This window comes from Amaranthus tricolor, chromosome 15, assembly GCF_026212465.1.
Source record: "Amaranthus tricolor cultivar Red isolate AtriRed21 chromosome 15, ASM2621246v1, whole genome shotgun sequence".
NCBI classification, from domain to species: domain Eukaryota; kingdom Viridiplantae; phylum Streptophyta; class Magnoliopsida; order Caryophyllales; family Amaranthaceae; genus Amaranthus; species Amaranthus tricolor.
Window position 1 is genome coordinate 2897776 of NC_080061.1, and position 25384 is coordinate 2923159.

The 25384-nt window shown below is 30.5% G+C and overlaps 1 protein-coding gene and 1 pseudogene across 4 annotated transcripts; both read left to right on the plus strand.

The window, feature by feature from the left end:
• Nucleotides 1-6216: 6216 nt before the first annotated feature.
• LOC130801749 (uncharacterized) lies at nt 6217-14421 on the plus strand. Of its 4 annotated transcripts, none has more exons than XM_057665631.1 (4): nt 6217-6314; nt 7776-8204; nt 8323-8430; nt 13935-14421. In XM_057665631.1, the coding sequence occupies exons 1-3, from the start codon at nt 6258-6260 to the stop codon at nt 8401-8403; spliced, it is 567 nt and encodes a 188-aa protein (XP_057521614.1). In that variant the 5' UTR covers nt 6217-6257; the 3' UTR covers nt 8404-8430; nt 13935-14421. The 4 variants fall into 4 exon arrangements, with proteins under 4 accessions (XP_057521614.1, XP_057521613.1, XP_057521615.1 ...); XM_057665630.1 differs by lacking the exon at nt 13935-14421 and adding an exon at nt 11839-13472; XM_057665632.1 differs by lacking the exon at nt 13935-14421 and adding an exon at nt 11839-13472 and having other exon boundaries at nt 8323-8412.
• A 1790-nt stretch (nt 14422-16211) lies between these two features.
• On the plus strand, nt 16212-25061 carry LOC130801770 (protein DETOXIFICATION 33-like; annotated as a pseudogene).
• Nucleotides 25062-25384: the final 323 nt, after the last annotated feature.

The following is a 25384-nucleotide window of genomic DNA, read 5'->3' on the forward strand; positions in this document are numbered from 1 at the left end:
ATAATTGGTTCGGTTTTACCGCATACAAATCGGGTTCGGGTATTTTTCAAGTAGAATCGACTGCAAATTGCGAATTACTAATTATTATTGATCGCGTCAGTATCAGATGAAGTTGTTTGTCATTTTTTAATTGATGATAAGGTTCCAGTAAAATAGTGAAAATGCAAATCAATTAGTGATCATTATTACATTGTTATTTTTACTTGTTTGACCAAAAATTAAAATTATAAAGTTTTATCAATTTTAATGTAATTCGATAAAAGTAGTTAAATAAACATTGATTATTAACTCTAAATATATGAAACCATGTATTTATAAAATTTATTTTATTAAAATATTTATCACTTTATTAGAATAACTAATAAGATGATTGAATATAAGTCGATTATACTTCTATGTTAAAAATTGGTTCAGGTTTACAGCAGTAAGATCTAATCTTCGTTCAGTTTAAGTCGAATTTAGCCGAATCGAGTTCGATTTCAAGCATGATTCGGGTCGAATATGACTCGGGTCGGTCATTATTAGGTTCGTTAGAAAAATTAGTTACAACTCGGGTTCAGTTTTCACATTTTCGGTTGTCAACCGATTCGGGTATAACTTCGGGTCGAGTAATATCGGTTCGATAGACCTGAAAGATAGACCTAAAAGAGGAACACATTTTCAGGTCAGGTCACTTTTAAACAGCTCTAATGCAACATTAGAAAAATAACACTATTTATTGATCACTCTTAATTTGTGATTAGTTTTTAATCTATACATTAAAACATAATCAAGTAAGATTTTGTTTGATTCGTCTCATTCTAAAGATTATTAATATTAAATTTTTATAATTTTTTATTATATGTAATTAGAAATATTAAAGATTGAATTAATATATTAAACTACATCAAAAAAAATAAATATTATAAGCAAATTATTATAAGCAAATTAGAAGGGAAGAAGTATGATTGAAACTGTACGTCTATTCTCCTGAACTTAAAAAAAAAACTTCGATTATAATTTTCACAATTGATCAGACTATCTCTATTTGTTTATTGAAGGCGTCGTGATTTGTGACTCATGTGTTGATTTTTATACGTACAGTAACAGTTAACACAAGTACTCCTATTTTGATCTACAAGTCACATCAAGAATACTAACTCCGTTTCATAATCGTTATACAAGTATTTTATTGTTCATTATTCATTTTTATTTTATTTTATATATATTTTCTCCCTTTAATTATATTTGCTATATTTAATTTTTTACGCAATTTAATATATTATTTTAATTATTTATATATTGAATTTTACACGTCTAAAAAATATAAAAATTGATATTATGAAAATATGCGATTAGACGATTCAAACAAGATTCCACTTGACTATATTTTTTCTTATACATTCGCCGCAATATGTAAAATAAGCTTAAACGATATATATATATACATATATATATATATATATATATATATATATATATATATATAGATATTGCGGCTAATGTATAAGATTAAATATATTCAAATAAGATTTTATTTGAATCGCTAATCGCATATTTTTAAAATATTTAATTTTAAAGATTTTTAGTTATTTGTAACTCAAGATATAAATGATCAAAACGCATTAAATTACACAATAAAGCAAAATACAACAACGTCAACAAGTAATAAGTATAAAAAAGGTAAAGGTAAAGGACACTCCCAGTATCCCACACAAGGCAGAGTCCAGGTGGGAGTTTTCTTTTTTCTGAAAGAAAGATGCAGACAAATCATATTCGTTCCCCTAAGGAGGGAGTAAAGAAAAATGCGCGCAGTCAAGAAACCCCCAATTGATACCTGCTCCAAACCTTCTGCTCCACATGGAGATACTTTATCCATGAAGCCACATGCAGATATTCCAAAATCAATTAATTTTTATTGTTTAAGAAAATTTAAATTAAATTTTCACTGTACCCTCTACTTTTCTTTTCTTTTCACATTATCGTAGGAAGGAGATTATAAAGTCCAAAAAGATTTAATTTTTTAAATTAATGTAATGGTTAGTTATATTCTACATATGACACTAAAAAATATGTGCAAGTTGCTTAAGTACTCCTATAATATAATAAAAAACTTATCGGCTCATCTTATATGAAAATTTATAAACAATTTATTTTACGGTCTCATAAGAAAATTTGCGAAAACCAAAATGGAATAAAATCAAAATTAGTGGATTCTGGTTGTTTGATTGGTTTGATACACTCTCCACCGTTGAATTTATTTTTGTATTTCATTTTAGGTTGTTTTAATAAATTTGTATTATTTTTATTTTCACAAAAAATATTTTTATATTTACTTTCTGTATTATTTTTTATTTTTAATTACTTTCTTACTCCTATTATTTTAATCCACTATATTTAACCTTTTGATCTTTATACCAAAAGTAAATAATGCCAATTCATTGATTGAGGTGATTAATGCTTTAGCAATGATGTTTCGCTCATGGAGGTCCCTAATAGTTCTATAATTTACTCTTGTGTTTGATTTAAAGTAATAATATATTACCTTCTATTCAGCCTAATTGTTCCATTTTTTTACACTATTCACTTATCACTCTTAATTTGTATTTTACTCTTAATCTATAAGTTAAAACATAGTCGTGTGTGTGGGATCTTGTTTGATTCATCTGAATACAAAGATTATTAATATTAACTTTTTATAATTTTTAATTAAGAATAATTTGAGATATCAAAGGTTAAAATGTTATCTCGGTAAGCTAAATAGAAGGGAGTATTTCTTTTGTACTTTCTATTTAGGTTCGTCTCGTAAAATATGATAATTGATTTACTTGTATTTTTGATTATAATTTATATTTTTTTTAAATTTTGATTCACATAATTATCTTTATCTTATTTATATATTTTTGTCACTTTTATATATATTAATTATATTTTTTATTCACATTATTTATGTTTTTTGATTTGTTCAAATTTGTCCGCAATGCTAGAGACATATAGGGACTAGGGAGTAACTTTTTTTTCTGAAGTGACTAGGGAGTAATTTATGTTTGGAGCTAATTATTTTGGATTCAATTTAATCCGAATCAAAATCTAAAATAGTACTACTTCATTAATTACATTAACTCGACACCAAATCTTCTGAAATAGCATTTCATCAAATCAAATTATTGAATTAATATCTCAAAAAAATCAATTCTATATACCCAACTAAAAAAAATTATTAATTGACCGAAAATGTTAGTTATTTTATCGATTTTAATTTTAAACTAATTGGATATGCCGGTTGTTTATTATTTTTGTAAGAGTGTTTTGTGTTATAAAATATTACTTGTTGGATGATTATTAATATAAAAAAGTGAGTTAATAAGTTAAAAGTTGGTGAAAATATAAATTTGTTTATAACAAGTTTTTTCATTTTGGCTTAAAAATCAATTTTTAACTAATAAAAAAAAAATTTAATTGCTAACTAAAAAACAAATCAAAATTTAAAAGTTAATCAAATAACCAAGCAAAAATTCATTCATCAAATACTCATGATCACAAACCTAAATCAACACCTATACAACTCTATTTTTCCCTCCTTTTACAAATAAAAATGTATGAGCATCCATCCAAAATATATGTAAAAAAAATAGTGAAATAAAATTTCGGTGAATACTTTTTTTTTTAAAGAAACACTAAGTAATGAGAATTGAATTTAAAATATTAAAAAAAGCAGCTTCTCTTGTATGAGACCGTCTTACTATGAGATGGGCGGCCTATATAATTACCATTTATTTAATTATTTACTTTAACATTATAAATGATTATTTTAAGGTTATAAGTAATCACTCTATAATCATAAAAAATTGTTATTTTAACATTGTAAGTGATCAATTTAACATTATATGATCACTTTAAAATAAAAAAATATATATATATATATTAGACCAATTCAATGAAAATAATCTCATTTAAGAATTAGCTTAAAAAAAAGTTATTTACTCTAGAAATTAAATTAGAACCAGGGGATAAGTATAACTGACAAATAGAGAATGTGGAGCATCACAACTTGTGATCCCACGTTTTACGTGCTCTAGCCTCTTTGCATAGTTGTCAATGTATTCAGCAATTGTACCGTCCTTTTCATTATAAAAGTAAAACATAAATCCAAACTTAACGCCATTTGCGGATCCTTGCAAATACGTTTCGCAAGTTATTATTTTTCGGATTAATTAAGTGTAATTGTAATTATAATCAATTATTGGTTCATGTTCGTACACTCATTGTAGATAAACTAAATTCAAATTGACACAATATATGGTACAACCTAAAAATAAATAGGCAGTTCAATAATAATGAAGTGTTTTGCAATTTGCTGTTGAAGGTTGATGGTTGACTTTTTAGTTGACTTGTTTGTTTTATTGGAAATATTGATTGTTTTTATTAACTTAAAAAATCAGTTATTTGTGGAGATGTTTTGAGTAGTAATTGTTGGTTGTTTATTAGAGAAAAATGGACCAATAAGTCAAAAGCCAACAAAAAAAAACTAGCTGGAGCGATTTGTTATTTTGACTTAAAAACCAGGTTTTTAGCTGCTTTAAAAGTGACCAATCAACAAGTCAAAAACTAAAAGTAAATCATAAAATTAAGCTATAAACCATGAACCAAGCACCTCCAATATTTGAATCATCGTATAAAATCGCATCATTGTCTAATATTACACTCGTTCTAAAATATTTATAACTAATTGTGATATATTGCATGTTTCTATCAGTTGGAATCATAATAAAACAAATAAAGTATTTGTAATAAGATATGTGCTTTGTGGCTATGAATATACGTTTTCGATTTTGAACTAAAATCGAAAAGTTCAAAATTTAACCTTAAACTCCTTATATTATCTAGCAAGTTTTAGGAGAGATGGTTTATAGTGAGACTATTTAAAGGAGAGTAGCTCAATTATTCTAATTTTAACTTTTTATATTATATGATCGCTAAATCGATCAATTTAAGATCATAATTAATACTTTTAAAATTAAAATTGATGTCTTATAAGATATAATTGATCATTTAAGATTATAAATTATTATTGATTACTATACAGGTGATGACTTATAATTTAGCACCCTTACCTTAAATCGATTATTCTAAGGTTGTAATTGATTATTTTTAAATTTGTTAGTTATCAAGTTAAAGTTGTTCACTTTAATGTTATGAATGATCACTTTATGGTCTGAATTCTTTACTTAAATGTCTATTTCTTTAAGATTTGAATTAATCACTTTGTCATAATTGTTCCATTTAATGTTATATATTTATTTAACATAAAATTAATCACTTTAAAATCATAATTAATTACTTTTAGGTTAAAATTGAAAACAAGTCGGCCCATAAATTTTTGATTTAACTATAAATTAGTCTTTCCTAATAGTTTGTGTAGTTTTTTAATAGTCAATAATCTTGACCCCTCTAACTTACATGTCAAATAAAGTACTTTATCTGTTACTTAAAAAAGTTCTTATTTGTTATTTTGGTTGTTTTAAATATTGTTTTAATAAATAATCTTTTTATTAGTATCACAAATTTTGGATAAAATAATCTTATTCATTCTCATTTTAATAATATTTATGGTCCTCACATATCTTCTAATACCTTTATTATAACATTTATATATTTTTTATGGTCTCTACATGTTTTCCTCTAACTTTATAAAAATATATTTTTAATAGTCGTGGTCTGCATATTTTTTTTACTAACTATTTTTTTAATATTTATGGTCCTTATTTTTCTTTCATTAAATTTATTGTTCAATAAAATAATATATCTACTATCTCAAAAATTTTAATTTTCTTAATTGTCGTGAATATTTATTGTGAAAACTTCACTAATGAATAAATGGAGTAATTCTCATATAAGGAATCACAATATAAAAAATATGAAGTGAAAAATAAAGATACTCCCTCCGTTCGTTTTTGTTTGAGAGAAATTTAAATTTGATTTTTAAAGTATATATTAAAGACAAAATATATTTATTTGGGTTCTTGTTAGATTCGTCTTGGTGTAAAGAATTTTAATATATAATTTTTACAATTTTTTTATTATGCGTATAACGAGATATCGAGGTTCAAAATTTGCCTTGAAATACGTTAACAAAACAAAAGGTAGTTAATGATAATTAGAAGAGTATTGAAAATGACTTCAGCACAATTGTTAACAGTGATCCTGCATTATAAAAAGGATGATTATCCTCAAAGAAATGGAGGGTCATCAGCATTTCAAGCAACAACTAAATCGAAATGTCTGAGCAACTTTTCTCTTCTCTCTTTTCTCTCTTACCACGAGACTCTGTCAGAGTAATCTTCTCATTACTTATTTTTTTGTTTTTTTTTTTTGCCAAATTTAGAAACTTAGCTTCTTTTTATTTATCTCAATTATTATCACTCCTATTTTTTTATTTTATGTTTGAATATATTAATTGCTTAAAATAAGTCATAATTAATTTACACAATTATTATTGCATTCTACGTATCTATTTTAATTTTATTATATGCATCCTGGAAATTATTTCTCAATATTATACTCCCTAGTCCCTCCTATTCATCCTAAGAGTCTCATTTTCTTATTTGGTCAAGTCATCTTAAATGTCTTATTTCTATTTTGGATTTGTTACCTTTAATGATTTACCTCTACTAAACTTAGCTTTTTTACACCTTTATACCTACGAACCCCTCTTTACCCCTACAAAAATTTAAAAAACACTATATTTTTTCTTTCACATATGGTTCCATTTGACCACCTAAAAAATGATGAAAAGTCAAATGGGACACATTGGGTGAATATGAGAGAGTATTATTCAATTAGATTATTACAACTATTGTTTCAAATTACATTGTTATTTTGAATATTTAATGTTGATTACACATATGTTAATATAAATTAAAAAAACATATTTGAAAATTATAATAATCAATTTAAGCTTTTTGTTGAGTTGATTATTTAAAAAAATATCAAAAGTCAACGTGATTGAAAGATCATAGGTTCATTCAAATATCATCAACTTAATTTTTCAAGTGGAATATTTAACGTTATTTAGTTTGTATACTTTAATCTAAAGAACTCTTATATGAAGAAACATGATAGAATATAACATACTTTCTCTGTTTTTTAATGTTCTTCCCGTTTAGAATACTCTATTTTGGAGAGAAAAATTTAATAAGATTTTCAAGAATATATAGATGATAAAATATATCCATGTGAGATTTTGTTAGATTTGTCTTAATGTATAATTTTTTATCATATATTTTTTTAATTTTTTATAATGCGTATTTAGAGATATTGAAACTCAAAAATTCCTTTAAAAACTGTGCAAAAAGTAAATGGAAAGTACAAAAAACAACGAACGGACTATCTTGTAATTACAATCATTAATTTTAGTATTTTTAGCTTGAGTTTATAGTTGTTGGTTGTTATTCATAACAAAAACATATGTTAATACACTAAAGTGCCATTTTCAGGGATTTTAAAAATTGTTATTTCTTAGTATATTTGATTAAAAAGTATGCACAAATTTAAAAAGAGAATATATATACAGCTCTTAAAGCTGTATGTAAGAAAGAATTTTGTACTTTTTTCATATAATTTATTATTGTTTTTACTTTGGAGACATAATATTCTTAAATATTTTTATTATTTTATCATTAATTCTTTCTTAGGAATTTTATCATTATTGCACAATACATAACTTATTTATTTAATTTTAATATTAATTATATATAAAGATATATTTTGATACTCTGATCACGTGAAAATTTCAGGGAAATTCCTCAGTATGTGATCCTATAGAAGGGGCAACAAATTATATAAAAGATTTGGAGAAAAATGTTATGGAGCTTCAAAATAAGAGAGAAATGTTAAAAAAGGCAATGTTATTGTCCGATTATGTACCAAATAATAATAATAATAATAATAATAATAATAATAATAATAATAATAATAATAATAATAATATTGGAGCGTCGATAATTAGAAGCACTAATCCTTCGATTAATGAAAGTTATGTAAAGATTAAGAACTTATCTGAAGCATTAGAAATCGAAATTAGCGCGATGATTAAGGATGAAGATGATGTATTTCCTCTTTCAAAGGTTATCAATATTATACAACTTGAAGAAGGTCTTAATGTTCTAAATTGTGCTTATACTAAAGTTGATGATCAAAATTGGATTTATGTTATTCATTGTCAGGTAAATAAATATAATTATTATTACGCTAACTATATTTTAATTATTCATTATATTTATTCATTTAATGCCTTTTTGGTCATTATTGGATGTATACGTATACGTATACGTACAATTACAGGTTAGTGATGTGAAGTTGATTGATTCCTCTCGGTTGCAGTGGAGACTAACAAACGAAATTTCATCAACACATGTTTCATGACCATATAGAGTATATCTTTTTTAATAGGTTATATCTTGTTTTACTTTATATTAATAAATACTTTCTTTTATTATTATTATTATTATTATTATTATTATTATTATTATTATTATTATTTGAAGTATATTAGTAATTCATTAAGGAAATGAAGAGGGGAATATCTAGTGAGAATCAAAACTCCGTTAAAAATAAAAATAAAAAGTTTTAAACCATCAAACTAACTTATGATTATATCTTTTATTATTAGAATTTCGTCCAATATTTAATTATCTATGAATAGTTTTTTAGCCTCATAAAAAGATTTAAATTAATTTGATTCATTTAATGGTTATATATTAAATTATTAGTTGAATTATTTTTGCATACTTAACTGAACTAGTTTTTAATTACTCACAAATGAATTTTATTGATCAATTTACGCTTATATTTTATGATTAACATTACATGATGAAATTGAAGTAAGTAATTAAAGGTTCTGGCTAATGTACTCTAACGTTGTTAACGAACATATAAATCAAATTTAAATAGTAATAGTAAATCAAAAAATATTTTAATTTTGAATTATGACGTTAAATATATTTTATATTTTCTTAAAAATTTGGCATAGGATGGAGCAGTGATGCCCTTCATAAAGGAAATCGGATCCTTATAATTTCTTCAGGGAGAAGATGTTGGTGTGCGCTCTATATCATGCACCGACAGGCCCGTTTCTGAAAATTTAATGGCCTAGAAATGAGATGAAAAATCATAGTTTTCATAATTGAGAATTATATATATATATTCAACTTCAATTTGTTTAATTTACAATTAGATATGTAAATCCAAATTTTTGTCATGAATAATGTTGTGCGACAGCGTAAGTAAGATCGATAAACAATAAAGAAATTCAAACAAAACAATAAGAAAACGACACAAGAGATTTAACGTAGTGCACTATTAATGTGATAGCTACGTCTACCAGCACCGAGATCAAATAATTTCACTATGATCGCAAAGAATTTACAAAATGAATCACACTCACAAATAACAATGACTCTCTTGTGATCTCTCTCTCAATTTGTGAATCATAATGCCCGAACCCTAAAATGGGGTTTATATACTAATTACCTAATAAAAGAAGTTATGGGCTTAATTTACACAAAAAGTAACCTTCAAAGCAGTGGAAAAAACTGATTCCCGTAAGAATCGCAAACACAGCCGAGTTAGCTGCCCCATGAAGTCCCTCACCGCTAAGTCGGCTGAGGCTCCTAGAAAAATCCCGTAATCTGTCAGACTATACCGCCGAGTCGGCGGCATCCTCACTTCCAAGAAAGCCGACTTGACTATACTCTCTGGAAAAAACCAATTTGCTTCAATCAAAAGCCGACTCGTCTTGAATCCAAACACCATCAGTAGGCTACTCAGCTTTGCCCACTGTTCATGACCTTCATCTCCAATTCATCTTCAACCATGGTGCTACTAGTTAGAGCCACCATTATCAACAATCTCCACCTTGACGAAAACTCGTATTCAGCAAACATTCTCGTCAACACATAGTGAACATCTCACAAGCCAAAACCCGATGCAAAGCTCATCCATAAGCCGTACATCCCGATAAGTCTTCAACCAAGACCCATCCCGACAAGTCTCCAACCAAGACCCATCAATTACTCTTCACTAAGTATAACAACTCATAATGCTCCACCTACATCACAAGTCCTGGGCAAGCTCCACCTTAAGGCCAACACGCCTACAATAGGAGCTTCCCAACACCGCCCCTAAGGGCCTACTACATCACATAGTAATCAATATTTAGCAAGTCTAAGCAATGTTTAAACTTACTAAATGGAACATACTTAGTAAAGAAATCAGCTGGGTTGTCAGCGGTCCCGATCTTCTTTACCTTTACCCTCTTGTCAGTACACAAGAAATGATACTTGACATCAATGTGTTTGGATCGATCATGGTGCACTTAGTCTTGAGCTAAGTAAAAGGCACTTAAAATATCACAATACACCGTGGCAAAATCCTGTGCATACCCAGTTCACCTACAAGGCCTTTGAGCCAAATCGACTCCTTAGCTGCAGAAGTCAAAGCCATGTACTCAGCTTCAGTAGTACACAACGTAACTGAAGACTGTAGTGTAGACTTCAAACTAACCACAGAACCACCCAAAGTGAACACATACCCGATCATCGACCTCCTGGTATCCACATCCCTCTCAAATAGCGAAAAATCCTTTTCACCCCTTGCCAGTGCTCTCTCCCAGGTCGAGCCATAAACCTACTCACAACACTAACAGCGTGCGTAATATCCGACCTAGTACAGACCATAGCATACATCAAACAACCAACTGCGTTGGCATAAGGGACCCTAGACATATACGCCAACTCCTCCTCAGTTTGAGGTTACATAGACAAAGACAATTTGCAGCTCACAGATGTTGGTGTACTTAGAGGCTTTGATTTCTCCATCCCAAAACGAGACTGCTTGGGATTATGATTAGTTGGCATGACTCAACTGGATTATGTCCGGTTGATTTAGTAATCCCCTAGGTGAGGTTCGACGGGACCACCGTAAGGGGGGTATGAGCATGCTTGGGTCACTGGGCGCCGGATGACCGATACCGCCCCTTGACCGAGGTGTTACCATACGGGCCTTGCAAACCCCAATATGGGGGCCTTTTCACTGGTTTAGTACCCTAGTGTGTTAGTTTTTCCCGAAGGTAGGACCCGAGAGGATCAGCTGGAGGGGGCATGAGCTCATACTTTGCCATGGGCGCCGGATGGCCGATGACTCCCTTGGCCGTGTCACTATGCCAGGAAGTAGAGAAAGATCCACTGATAGAAAGTTATTCAGTGATAGAAAGTTTATTCATTTATCGAAAGTTATTTAATGATAGAAGGTTCATTCTTTGATAGAAAACTTACACATTGATAGAACGTTTACTCTTTGATAGAATATTTACTCATTGATAGAACATCTACTTATTGATAGAATAGTTTATGCTAGTGAGAAGTGTGCCTAAGTTAAGTTACCTCAAGGGTGTTACAGACTATGATCACACTTACCTTAAGATAGACAAACTCTATAAGGTCATGTGTTAGGTATTTTGTTAATGCCTTGGTCGAGTTGATACTATACGTGTTTTGCAAGAGTTGATGTTTGAAAAGAGGAGCGCGAAGACCTGCATTCTATCCAAGCACACATGGTTTGGGTTGGAAAACATGTAATGAAATTAAGAAGTATAAGTGGCCGATAAACGGTTACTATCTGTGCTTGTGTCTTATGAAATCATCGTATGTTTTTTTATAATATAATGCTATTTCGTAGTTGGCCTTATTATATTTGATGCTAGTTACTGACGTGTACGTGTTTGTGTTTATGTTTGATTGTTGATGACTTTCTATGATTGTCCTACTATGACACATTGGCCTTTGGTCTAATGTCGAGCAGGAGGAGGATCATAGACAGGCGTAGCAGGTATTGGAGCTTCTTTTGCATTGCATTTCATTGAGGGAGAGTGATGAGGGCGAAGCATAATTTGTGTCATACCGCTATCTTTCGATTTTGTAGCTCTTATTATCTTTTGTAAACTTTGGTTGTATGTGTTTTGTTATAAGGCCTGGTGTCCTCCCTTGTATATTTGTATTTCCGCTGCGTAGTTTATAATTCTGTATGGTTTTAAGGAGTTAAGTCTTTTTAAACGCAGACTTCGACACTGAAACCACGATCCATGCTTGGCATGTTGATTTAAGAAGCCGGCGACAAATCATTCCGCCGTGGTGAGAGATTTTAAAGGCAATGATGTCGTAGATTAGTTTAATGTTTTATTGTGCTGATTGCTCTACCACATGTGCGATTTTTAGAAGAGATGCTGCCGAAATTTCCACTCACCCTTTTAAAGTTAATGTATAACGTTTATCTAAAGTCTTTTCCTTTTCTTTTATGTAACACTCGAATTTCCTCCCGTCCTTTACGGTTTTGGTTTTGTTAAGGGGTCGGAAATTCAGGGGTGTTACACAATGACTCCAATTTTAACCATAATTCCGCCGCTATAGCCTGATCAGCAACCTCCGTGATGATATGATCATCCAAACTTAGCAAAATGGTAGAATGAGCCTTTTCCTCCATTACTACTAATTGCCCGTCAGTTAGTCCGTCTTCCGACCCTGCAGTAGTACTCTTTGGAGCCAACGGACGCCAGATTTGCTACTGTTTCAATAGAGCCTTCATCATTATTTGCCATAGCCCGAAGCTATTTTTCCCGGTAAATTTCTCAATTCTTATTGTAGAATCTCCAGCCATTGTTTCAATCAAAAACCTCTCCAAGGACTATAACCTGAGCTCTTGATGCCAATTGTTGTGCGACAGCGGAAGTAAGATCGATGAACAATAATGAAGCAATAAAGAAATTCAAACAAAACAATATAGAAAACGACACAAGAGATTTAACGTGGTTCACTATCAATGTGATAGCTAAGTCCACCAGCACCGAGATCAAATAATTTCACTATGATCGCAAAGAATTTACAAGATGAATCACACTCACAAATAACAATGGCTCTCTTGTAATATCTCTCTTAATTTGTGAATCATAATGCCCTAACCCTAAAATGGAGTTTATATACTAATTACCCAATAAAAGAAGTTATGGGCTTAATTTACACAAAAAGTAACCGTCAAAGCAGTGTAAAAAACTGATTTCCGTAAGAATCACAAACACAGCCGAGTTGGCTGCACCATGAAGTCCCTCACCGCAGAGTCGGCTGAGGCTTCTAAAAAAATCCCTTAATCAGTCAGACTATACCACCGAGTTGACAACCTCCTCACGTCTAAGAAAGGGGACTCGGCTATACTCTCCGGAAAAAACCAATTTGCTTCAATCAAAAGCCTACTCGTCTTGAATCCGAATTGGGTTTTTCTTCGGACCTTGGGCAGATTAGATTCCGTTACACTATTCCACATGGGTTTTGGTAACATTTTGCACGTGGGTATACGAGGTGTATTCCTAAGTCCTAAGTCCTAAGCCCAATTTTGAGTAAGTTTCTGCTAATTAATTCACAACTTTTCTGCGAGTAGTTTCACAACTTTTATTAATTACATCACCAACTAATATATGTGGTAAGATGAGTTTATATAAGCAATTTATTACTAAAAATTATTAAAAATAATAAAATTTTAATTTACTCTTATACAAAAAGCAATTTTTTTAATAGTTTTGATTGATTCAATTGAAGTCGTCTTACCATGAGACGATCTCAATAAAGAATTAGTGTAAAATGTTTTTATCAAGAGAGTACTTTGTACTTAATATTTTTTATAGATATATAGCAATTAAAATATATGTATTTGAGATTTTATTGTATTTATTTTAATATAAAAAATTTTAATATATAATTTTTATTAAACAATATGTGGAGGAGAGTCCAGACAAAGGACAGGCTGAAAAAGATGCAGATTCAAACAGATGAGCTTTGTCCTCTGTGTGAACAGGAGCTTGAAACTTGTGAACATATTTTCATTACTTGTCCTTATGCCTCTACCTGCAGGAAAATGTTGGAGGACCAAATTGGGATTAATGTCTCAATAGCGGACTTGACCTAGCTCAGTACTTGGCTGCAAAAACCATGTAATGGCAGGTTTCGAAGGAGAGTGATCCAGTGCACCTATGCTGCTCTAATGTACAACATTTGGAAGCAAAGGAATGCTGCAGTCTGGCGGAAATGCATAGCAAGTCACCAAAGCACTATTGAGAGAGTCACTAAAGAGGTTTACTGGCGAATTGTTAGTGTAATGCCTAAGAAAGTATCTTGTACTGATAAAAACTGGTTTGTATCTGTCTTAAGCTAGTTGTTTTTGGTTGGTGATGTGCTCTCTTAGTGGCTAGCACATGATTGCTCTTCCCTTTTGAACCCTTCCTAGAAGGTGGCTTTAGGGTTAGAGAATGATGCTATTAAAGTCACTAAGACCAAGGGTGGTTGATGTTCCTATTGTATGTTCTAGTACTCTTGTACAGTTTTTTCTGTTCTAATACTACTTACCTTTTCGCAAAAAAAAAATTACGCTTTTAAAGTTGGGATAAATGCAAATATAACCCAGAAAATAAAACTTTTGGAGTAACATAAAAAGTCCACTATAATAAAAAAAAAATTATTCACATTGGATAAGTCATTTATTTTGATGAAAATAATTGAGTCAAATTTATTCATTACTAGGTTTTTTAATAGTTAATGTAATTTATTAGTTTAAAATTTAGGAAAAATTATCTATAATACAACATTTTCATGATTTTCCTACAATAATCCCACCTATTGACTAACTATGAATAATCCGAAATTTAGGGGGTATTTGCCTAAAGTAAACTTGGGTAATTTGATGAGCTAGTATAATAGGTAATTCACCAAAATAGTAAGCTGAAAATTAATTTGAAATTAGATTAAAGTTTTGAAAATTTACATAAAAAAGAACATAAAATTTTTTAAAAACATTTTTAACATATTTTTCAATATTTTATTTTAATTTATCTTTTTTATTAAAAAAATAAAACTTGCTATAGTAAGTCATTCGCTTACCAGATTTAATCTAAAAAAATACCCCTTGAAATTGGGATTATTCATAGTTAATCCTTGCTTGTCTTCATTGTATTACTCCAATTATATTATATTGTATACAAAAGTTCTCAATATGGAAAAGATTGAGATAATTACAAAAACATCCCAAAAGATATGCATACAAAAATAATTCCTATAATGAAGCATATGATTAATATGATTTTTGGGAAAATATTCTATATTCCTAACAATTCATCATGTTTGTACGAGCTAGACTACTCTCTTCTCTACTGTTCAACCAACTCAACTGAAGCCGCCATGTAAGAATTTATAACCTCTTCCCTTTTCATATATTTATTCTTTCAATCTAATTCATAAATTCCATTTTTAAATAATTATTTTCTCCATAGAATTTATTTTTATTTTTACATATTAAGATTGATTTAATTAGTCTAGAAAAGTTTATTTCTGTAATATTAATGTTGTTTTTATATGCAATAATTGTTCATATCAAATTGCAATTTCAAATTTTTGATATATATTTTCTACTAATAGTAATATTTTCTTGAATAGCTAATAAGAAATTCAAAGAAACCCGAAATACCTCATTTGTTTTTCCAAGTTGTCTAAGAGTACAATGGGTTTTGAGTTCTACCACTATCATACTTTTGAGAATAGTTAGGTAGGTGTGAAGTTACTTTCAATTGATAAATAAAAAAATGGAACTTTGAAAATAGATCTAAAATTTCAAATATTTCCCAAGTCCATCTTATAATTCCTTGCAAATTATCAATCTACAACCCGGATTTGTGTTTTTTAATAGGGTGCATAGCACATACTTCCTTTGTCTCTTTTAATTTGCACTCCTTTTTATTTTAGTTTATTTCATTTATTTTGCACTATTTTTCTTTTTGACAGTAACCCTATTTTTTTAAAAAAAATTTCATCCACAAATTTATTCTTTATATTTATCTCATTCATTTATTTTTATCATTCACTTATTGTTTTGTGTTATTTTCAATTTAATTTTACTTTTTACTAAATTTCATCCAATTTTCAGATCATGGGAATGAAAGGAGTATTAGACAAACATTGTTTTTGTTAAAGAGAGAATTAAGAGGACAAAAGTGGCTGCCTTTCATTTATGAATAAGAGGGTTATATATACACAATAGGAAAAACCCTACTTACATAAAAAACTCCTACTACAAATATGACAAAATTACATATACCCTAAATACATATATTATTACCTAATAGTTTAAGAATTCAAACTCAACTTATTTCAGCGAGAGACGATTCCCAAGAGAAGGAAAAAAGAAAAAGTACAAGAAGCAAAAATGGGAGCTAAGAAAAGAGATTAGTAGTGAGTCAAAGAAACTATGGAAAATAGCATGGCCAGCAATATTTACAGCACTATGTCAATACTCATTAGGTGCATTAACTCAAACCTTTTGTGGGTTCATCGGCGACCTGGAATTGGCTGCGTGTTCCGTCGGGAACTCCGTCTTTAGTGGTCTTAGTTATGGTGTCATGGTATGCCGCTTCATTTTCTCTTTTTTCACGTTACGCATATGCTTCTTTTGGCTTGTTCATTTAATTGTCTCAGTAGACAAAACATACCTTTTTTTTAAAAGGAAAATGTTTTGAAAGAACAAGGATATTCACTATGCTGGCGTAAAATAGCTCCAACTATCTATATTAGAATGATTTATTTCACATTAATGAATTAAAGATGGTGTACACGTAAAACTTTGGAGCCTTTCCTTTCATTGTCATAAAACTTTGGGATGTAATCTACTTGGCCTATAAAGTGTGTGCACCTCGTGTTCCTCGTATATATATGCTGGTATTAATAATAAGTTCAATTCAAATATTAAAATAGTAAAAAGTGAGTAAATTATAAACGGTAAAAATGTACATATTTTATAATAAGTAAAAGATACGTAGAATTGTAAATGATATGAAATATATAAGTTAAACCTTTACATAAAAACTTTTAAGAAAAATTTGGAACATAGCCAAAAAGAAATATAAGGAATAAATTCCTCTTTCATTACTTTTTAAGTCAATTTATTGGCCGATTTACTTCCCATTGTTGATAGAATTTAATTCAACATGTTATTATAATTGTATTTCGTTTAAGGATGACTATAACTCCAAGATCCTATTGAATCCACTCATAACAGAGAATGTTACATATTATAAGTGTCATTTTGTACTTCTATAAGAAATCGCACTTCATCTTGAGTAACATTGAACATCATACATACATTTCCAATGCTTAAAAATGCCTCATGCATATAATATTAATTGTGTTCACCGTAGTAGTTTAAGTAGTTGTTTAATGATGGTATAACACTACAAAAAATGTCCTTATTTAGTAAAGTAGTAATTACTTAGAGTATAGTTGTACAAATAGCTGTTTTCAAATCGTTATAACTTGTGGCATTTTAAATTTATAAAAAACCATTTAAGATTTACTCAACATTTTTCTCTATAAGTTATATTCCAATAAGTACCGTATTTGTAATTTTTACGGAATAATTTTAGTTTACAAAAGTGTATTTATTTAGAGTAAGAGATTGGAGATTTAGACCTCGACACGAATTCGAATTCCGAATCAAAATATTTTCTATCAAATCAAATACGATAAAAAGTTATGTTGTGTAATTCTTTAAATTTGATGTTGAAATACAGCTGGGAATGGAAAGTGCATTAGAGACACTTTGTGGACAAGCGTATGGTGCAGGGAAACTGAGAATGTTAGGGATATACATGCAAAGATCTTGGGTTATCTTACTAACCTCTGCTCTTGTTCTTACACCACATTATATTTATATTCTTCCCCTGTTCTTCAACTTTTTGGAGAGACTGAAGAAATATCTCGTGCTGCTGGTCACTGGTCAGTATAAAACTTCACCTTTTTCTATATATTCAATTATATATTCAATTATAATACATAGAAACTGTCGAGGACCTAGTGACTGTTAGTAAGAATTGTTGGCTGATTTGACTAGCTGTAACTTAAGTATTGACTGATTTGCTATCTGATAAGCAAGTTGTAGTGAAAATGTTTGGTGAATTTGTTCTTAGATATTGATCGATTATTAGAAAAATAATTGTTCACAAAGTCAAAAAAACAAATTTTTTGTTGTTCAACTAACCAAAAAAACACAAGCCAAAAGCTAATAAAAAAACAGCAATTAAAAAAATATTTACTAAACTAATGGTTAAATCCTATAACATATTTACATTTATCAATTTTTAAATGAGACCATCTCCATTGAGCTGAATCATGTACATATAGTATGTTGATTTGATCACTTACCTTTTTAATTGATCAATTATAATAAATAAGCTAATTATATAGGTCCGTCTCATAGTGAAACGGTCTCATAAAAGACGAGCTGTTATATATTTTATAATAACTAAATTCACTTTAGCATATTAGTGATATATCACATATACTATTAATGCAAATTTGAAGAGCAGGGAAATTTGAATTATGGATGATACCCTAAATATTTCCGTACGCAATGAACTTTCCAATACAAAAGTTCTTACAAGCACAGGGTAGAGTTCGGGTCATGGCTTGGATATCAGCCATTGTTCTGGTATTACATGGAGTATTGAGTTGGCTATTTATCCTGAAGTTGGAACGGGGATTAGTAGGATCGGAGCAGCAATCATGCTCAACACTTCTTGGTGGCTTAATGTGATCGGACAACTTGTATATATTTTCGTCACAAAATCTGATGGTGCTTGGGGTGGATTTTCCAGGATTTGTGGAAATTTGTTAAGCTCTCCTTAGCTTCTGCTGTTATGTTGTGGTACGTACGACGTATTTGTTATTTCACATTAAATATCAGTGTGATTCTTGATATTTTAAGGCCGTATATTGAAGTTATGCAAAATTTTTCTATCATTATAAGAATTACAATGATTTAATGATCTTATTACTTGATATTGCTACTTGGTGGGGCACAGATATGATTTGTCTATTGTGAATCCTCCTTTCGGACTCTATCTTATGCGGGATACTGAATCAATAATTCTTACTTTGAATCTATTACTTAATATTGCAGCTTGGAGTTTTGGTACATGATGCTTATAGTGGTGATCACTGGTCGTCTTCCCAACCCTCTGCTGCCGATTGATGCTCTAGCAATCTGGTAACGAACTATCACTCTTTAAGTCAATTTTATTGATTTGTTTCAACTATTTATCATTAAGGCTGTCTATACTTGTAGACCTCTCAACGGCTTATGTCCAAAGCTTACACTCGATCAATCATATAAAGATGTTTAATTCATTTTACCTTAATATATGTTAGAATTTTGGAAACGGGTTTGGGCTAGGGGTGTTTAATGGGCCGAATAAGGGTTGGGCTGGACTTAAGTAAATATGGGCAGACCGAATAAGGGCCCTTTATATTAAAATCGGGAGCTTTTAAGGTCCGTTCTGGCCCAGTCCAACCCGCCCCATTTTTACTACAAAAATTATTTTAATCCCCACATATCAATTTATAATCAATTTAGAGGTGTTCATTCGGGTAATCGGGTCGGTTTCGGATGGGTGTTATTCGATTCGGTTGTATTTCGCATCGGTTATATTTTGGATGCATGTTGCGACGGGTCATACTCAGGTCGGGTCGGTTAGTCACGGTTCGGTTGAAGATCGGTTATTCGAGATATCGGGTTAGCATCAGTTCGGTGTCGATGTAAGTACGTGTCGAGTTTCAATCGATCTCGGGTTGTAATCGGTTAATAATTGCTTCGGTTTTACCGGGTACAGATCGGGTTCGGGTATTTTTCAAGTAGAATTCGGCTACGAATTGCGAATTACTAATTACTATTGGTCGAGTCAGTATCAGATTAAGTTGTTAGTCATTTTTTAATAGATGATAAGGTTGCTTTACTTAAAGCAAAATAATGAAGATGCAAATCAATTAGTGATTATTATTATATTGTTACTTTTACTTGTTTGACCGGAAAATCAATGGTACCCCAGTGTATTTCAGTGGTACCCCCCAAGTATATGCTAATTACAACCGTGACACTATTAATCATTTTTCCGTTAAATGCCCGTTAAATCTCGAATTTGACCTAACCATAGTTAGTTTCTTCTTCTTTCCTTTTTCTTTTCTTTTTCCTGCTCTCTTTCCATGGCTGCTTCAAGTTTCAGAGACATTCAAGAAGATCAACAAATGTAAGCAACTTACATTGGCTAATCTCAGGTGGGATTTCACCAGACAACAAATTATTAGACAAATCCATGGATTATCTGTTTCTGGGAAATCCCCATTTAAAAGATTATCTTGAAGCTCAACTTGGGTAAGTTTAGGAAGACCAAACAAACCCTTAGGAATAGATCCATTTAAGAAATTCTCCCCCATTCTAATCCTTACAAGAGATTTACAGCTTCCTAAACTCTCAGGAATTGGACCAAGCAAGAAATTTTCTAATGTAATCAGAATTTGAAGCTTTCCTCCATTACAAAGATATGAAGGTAAACTTCCAGTAAGTTTATTAGAAGAAAGGTCTAGAAGCTGTAAGTTTCCATTACTCTCCAACTTTTCAGGCACACTCCCGGTAAAATTATTCTCCCATAACTGAAGAACTTCCAATAAAGGCAAATCTCCAATAAACTCGGGAATACCCCCGTGTAATTTGTTTCTAAAAAAATTCAAAAGGGTCAAATTTTTAAGGAGAGAAAAGGACTCAGGAATCTTACCAGACAACAAATTATTAGACAAATCCATGGATTTCAAACTACTTAATGACCCTAATTCAGAAGGAAGTGACCCAGAAAGTGTATTTACTTGTAGAAATAAAGTATCAAGTTTTTGAAGTTTCCCTAATTCTTTTGGAATTTCTCTAGATAACCCACAATTAGCACCATCAAAACGCACTAATTCAGTCAAATTTTTAATTTCTAGAGGAATCCCACCTGAATATCCATTATAGTACCCAATATAAAGCTCCTTAAGTGAACTCAAATTCCCAATCTCTGCAGAAATGTTACCTTGAAGTTCATTACCAGACACAGCAAGATACTCAAGTTTTTCCCATCTACCATACTCCACCGGAATCTCACCGGAAAAATAGTTCCCACCCAGATGAAGATGCCGGAGCTCCGACATTTCAACAACACTTAAAGGAAAAGGAAGAATCCCAGTTTGAGCTTCTTGAATGTCTCTGAAACTTGAAGCAGCCATGGAAGGAGAGCAGGAAGAAGAAAAGGGAAAGGGAAGAAGAAGAAACTAACTATGGTTAGGTCAAATTCGAGATTTAACGGGCATTTAACGGAAAAATGATTAATAGTGTCATAATTAGCATATACTTGGGGGTACCACTGAAATACACTCGGGTACCATTGTTATTTTTCTATAGTACATGGGTACCATTGATAATATCCCTTAAAATTATAAACTTCTATTAATTTTCATATAATTCAATTAAAAGTAGTTAAATAAACATTGACCATTGATTATTAACTCTAAATATATGAAACCATGTATTTATAAAATTTATTTTATTAAAATATTTATAACTTTATTAGAAAAACTAATAAGATGATTGAATATGAGTCAATCATACTTCTATGTAAAAAACTAGTTCAGGTTTACAGCAGTTCGATCTAAACTTCGTTCGGGTTAAGTTGGTTTTAGCCGGATCGAGTTCGGTTTTGAGCATGATTCGGGTCGAATATGACTCGGATCGGTCATTATTAAATTCGGGTAATCTCGATTAACAGTTACGTGTTGGTTAGAATAATCGATTACAGCTCGGGTTTAGTTTTCCCATTTTCGGTTGTCAACCGGTTTGGGTATAGCTTCGGGTCGGGTAATGTCGGTTCGATAAACCTAAAAAAGGAACACATTTTCGGGTCGGTTTACTTTCGATTTCGAATCGGATTTTCGGGTCGGGTCACTTTTGAACAGCTCTAACTATCATATATAATAATTAAATTGAAAAAATATTAATAATTCCATTGAGATTATCATTTATAATATTTAAATTATACATTAATTATGCTATTTACAGAATTTTATTACCGCGTGTCTTAATCAACAACATACATACATAGGAAACAGAATACAAGCCTATATATACGGCTATGAGATAGCTAACTACACTAACTGAACAAGCGTTAGTTATAACAAACTAACATTGGTTTATAACAAACTAACATCCTAACTAACTAATAAAGAGAGCTGATAGCCTGATATAGCACGTGAGGGCTACTGCTTCATAAGTGTAATAGCTGTTGATCACTTGAGCTTCTTCTGATGATCACATTAGCTTAACATCCTGCACTTGACATCTTCCACATCTAACCATGGTCTACACCATCATAATTCTCAACATTAACCTAGCAAAATCCATTAGACTCTTGTCTAGCCTAGCCTATCCGATCATTGAGAAAGTCTTAGTAAATAACTGTAATTTGTGAGTTAACAAATCACCCTTATATGGTAGAAAGTGATAAGATGAGAGTTTTGTGATTTTAATTTATTCTTTTTGGTTTTTATTTATTTTAGTATTATTTTTTTTGTCTTTTTGTGATTATTTACAAATTACGGTGATTAATCAGAGATTATTGTCCGATCATTAACTAGTGGGTCCTACCCTAGCCCGAACCTATCATGTAGAACGGGTCTAATAATCGATACTCTCATATGAATGCTTGCTTTAGAGTTAATGCTTTGACTTTTTTTTATTCCAAGGTATGATTGGAGAATTATCTACGGGTTACAGGCAAGAGAGGAGATAGGACTATAGGAGGATAAATTGATTTTTCTGATACCGATAAGAATTGAATTTCTATCATAAGGGTCAAAGAAAAAACATTCAACTACTAGACTAATATGTTATTCTCGACGTTTTAAAATAACATTTTCAGCTAAATTCATCAATTTTTAAAAAATAATTTAGTACAACCAGAGGCGGAACAAAAATTAAAAAAAAAATCCTTTAAAGTCTTAAAATTAAGATAATTTTTCTATCAATTTTGAATTTGTATACACTTAACATATATTACGTGATTGAATATTGATACTTCTAATTTTTTGAAGCCTTGTGTGATCGAACATGTTTAACATGCTCAGTATCTTCGTTCCCTGAGTATAAATCTTGGACATGTACCCTAGTCATATATACATGAGTACTTGATTCTTTGTTGCCCCTTGTCCAAATGGTTTGATATAAGTGTTTATATCTTTGCTTATCAACTCAAAAATTAACCATGCAGCATGAACATAGATGGTTGGGATGCAATGGTAGCAATTGGTTTCAATGCAGGCATTAGGTAACTCTCCTTGCATTGCAGCAATATTACCACCACATTTGTGTGAAATGTTAAAATCATAAATTATCGATCTTGTTTGATTCCTTTCAGTGTTCGAGAATCGAACGAGCTGGGAGCTGGTAATCACAAACAAGCCAAGATATCAGTGTGGGTGGTTTCCATAACATCGGTGGCAATAGGATTGGTAGCAGTTATCCTAGTACTTACAACAAAGGAATGGTTCCCATACCTTTTCACATCAAGTATTCCTGTGGGTAAAGAAACTACAAGATTAGCTGTGTTCTTGGCCTTAACTGTTCTTCTCAATAGCCTTCAACCAGTTCTATCAGCTAATTAGTTCATCAACCTATTCAATTATCTCTGTTCCATTAACAACCAGTTTGATCATCGGTATTTAATGGTAGGACTGGTAATATGGAAAATCAATGTAAATTGTATTTCAATCATCTTATTTCTTCACAACAAATCATAGCAACGCATTGTCATTTAAAGATGTGGTGTAAAAAGTAGGGGATAAAAACCTTTTTTGAAAATTTCACCACCATGGCAACTACACAGTACATTTTATGAAAATTTGCACTATAAATTATTCTCATTACTGTCATTATTTAGTATCAATGACCAAACATGACATAAGCGGTTTCTATCTACGTGGAATTTAAAGGGTCCAATCATCTGCTGAATTCTAATAACAAAGGTTGTATTTGATTGATCCTTGTACCTATTATGTCTTAAATTATCAAAAAATCAAATACTTTGCATCCGGGTCGTTCATGTGAAAAATCGCACACATAATATCATTTTGTTTCAAGTCGTTAAACCTAATTTCTTATTGTATAGCGGATCAGAATCTTTTGAAATTAAACCTAATTTCTGGCTCGTTGAACTTATTGGATGATTGGATTTAGGGGTTGCAATTGGAGCTGGATGGCAAGCACTTATTGCATACATCAACATCGGATGCTACTATATCTTTGGGCTGCCGCCTGGCATAATACTTGGATTCAAACTTGGTTTAGGAGCTATGGTAATAAATCTTTTTTAAAAAAATATTGTGTACTTAATTAAGTTTTTTATTTTAGTAATTTTTGATTAATATTTTACCGATAATATTTAAGTGCAGGGCGTTTGGGGAGGAATGCTAAGTGGAATTTGTTTACAAACTATTGTGCTAATCATAGTTACTAGCCTCACAAATTGGAAGAAAGAATTAAGTTTTTACTTTTCTCTATGCATATCACTTGTAATTATCACTTTTTTAAAAATATTTTCCACTATTTTATTATTCCTAACTCTTGACGTTAAGTTTGATACTGGTATTAAATATTTAAAATGGTAATGAAATGTTTGTGTAATTTTGATACGAAAATCACTTGACAAGTTTAATGCTCATAATTGTTCTTTTAATGATGGGACATTTCATTACTATGTGAATAACATGATACATTTCTTAAAAATTTACACTACAATCCATGTTGTAACAAAACTCATGATGTAATAAAATTTGCAAAGCATTAGCGTAGGATGGAAAATGTATAGGCAAATAACGATTATTTAAAATAAAAGTAGTAAATTATCCTTTTGTGTTCCCATTTTATAGAGAATGATTTGCTAACATAGAGTTAGAAAAAATAAAAATTCCCACTATAATGTTCGATGAAAAATAATTTCCAAACTAGTGTTCGTACAGTTAAGGAGCTATATTTTCTTATTTGCAGATTTCAAACCTTTAACTTTGGATATAACAAAAGCAGGAAAATATTTAAAAATCAAGTTCTTGAATTACTTTGGATCATATGATGTATTAAGATAGGGAGGTGTTGCAAAGAATACTAAAATTATTGCAAGTCTCACATAATGAAACTAAAATAATTAGATAACCCAATAAAATTTCGATGTATTTAGATTATTATTTTTACTTTTTTCATCATATACTTTGTTTAGAGTTTTTTTAAATAACTTACCAAAAAGAAGTATAGCGTACAATAATGTAATGTAAAAGACTCATATATGACAACCTCGTACGATCATACTTGTATTGTAATAATTACAAAAACACAAAATTATAGATCACTTAAAAAAAAAAAAAAAGAAAAGTGTAACATTGACTTTCATTGAATTGGATTTCTCACCATG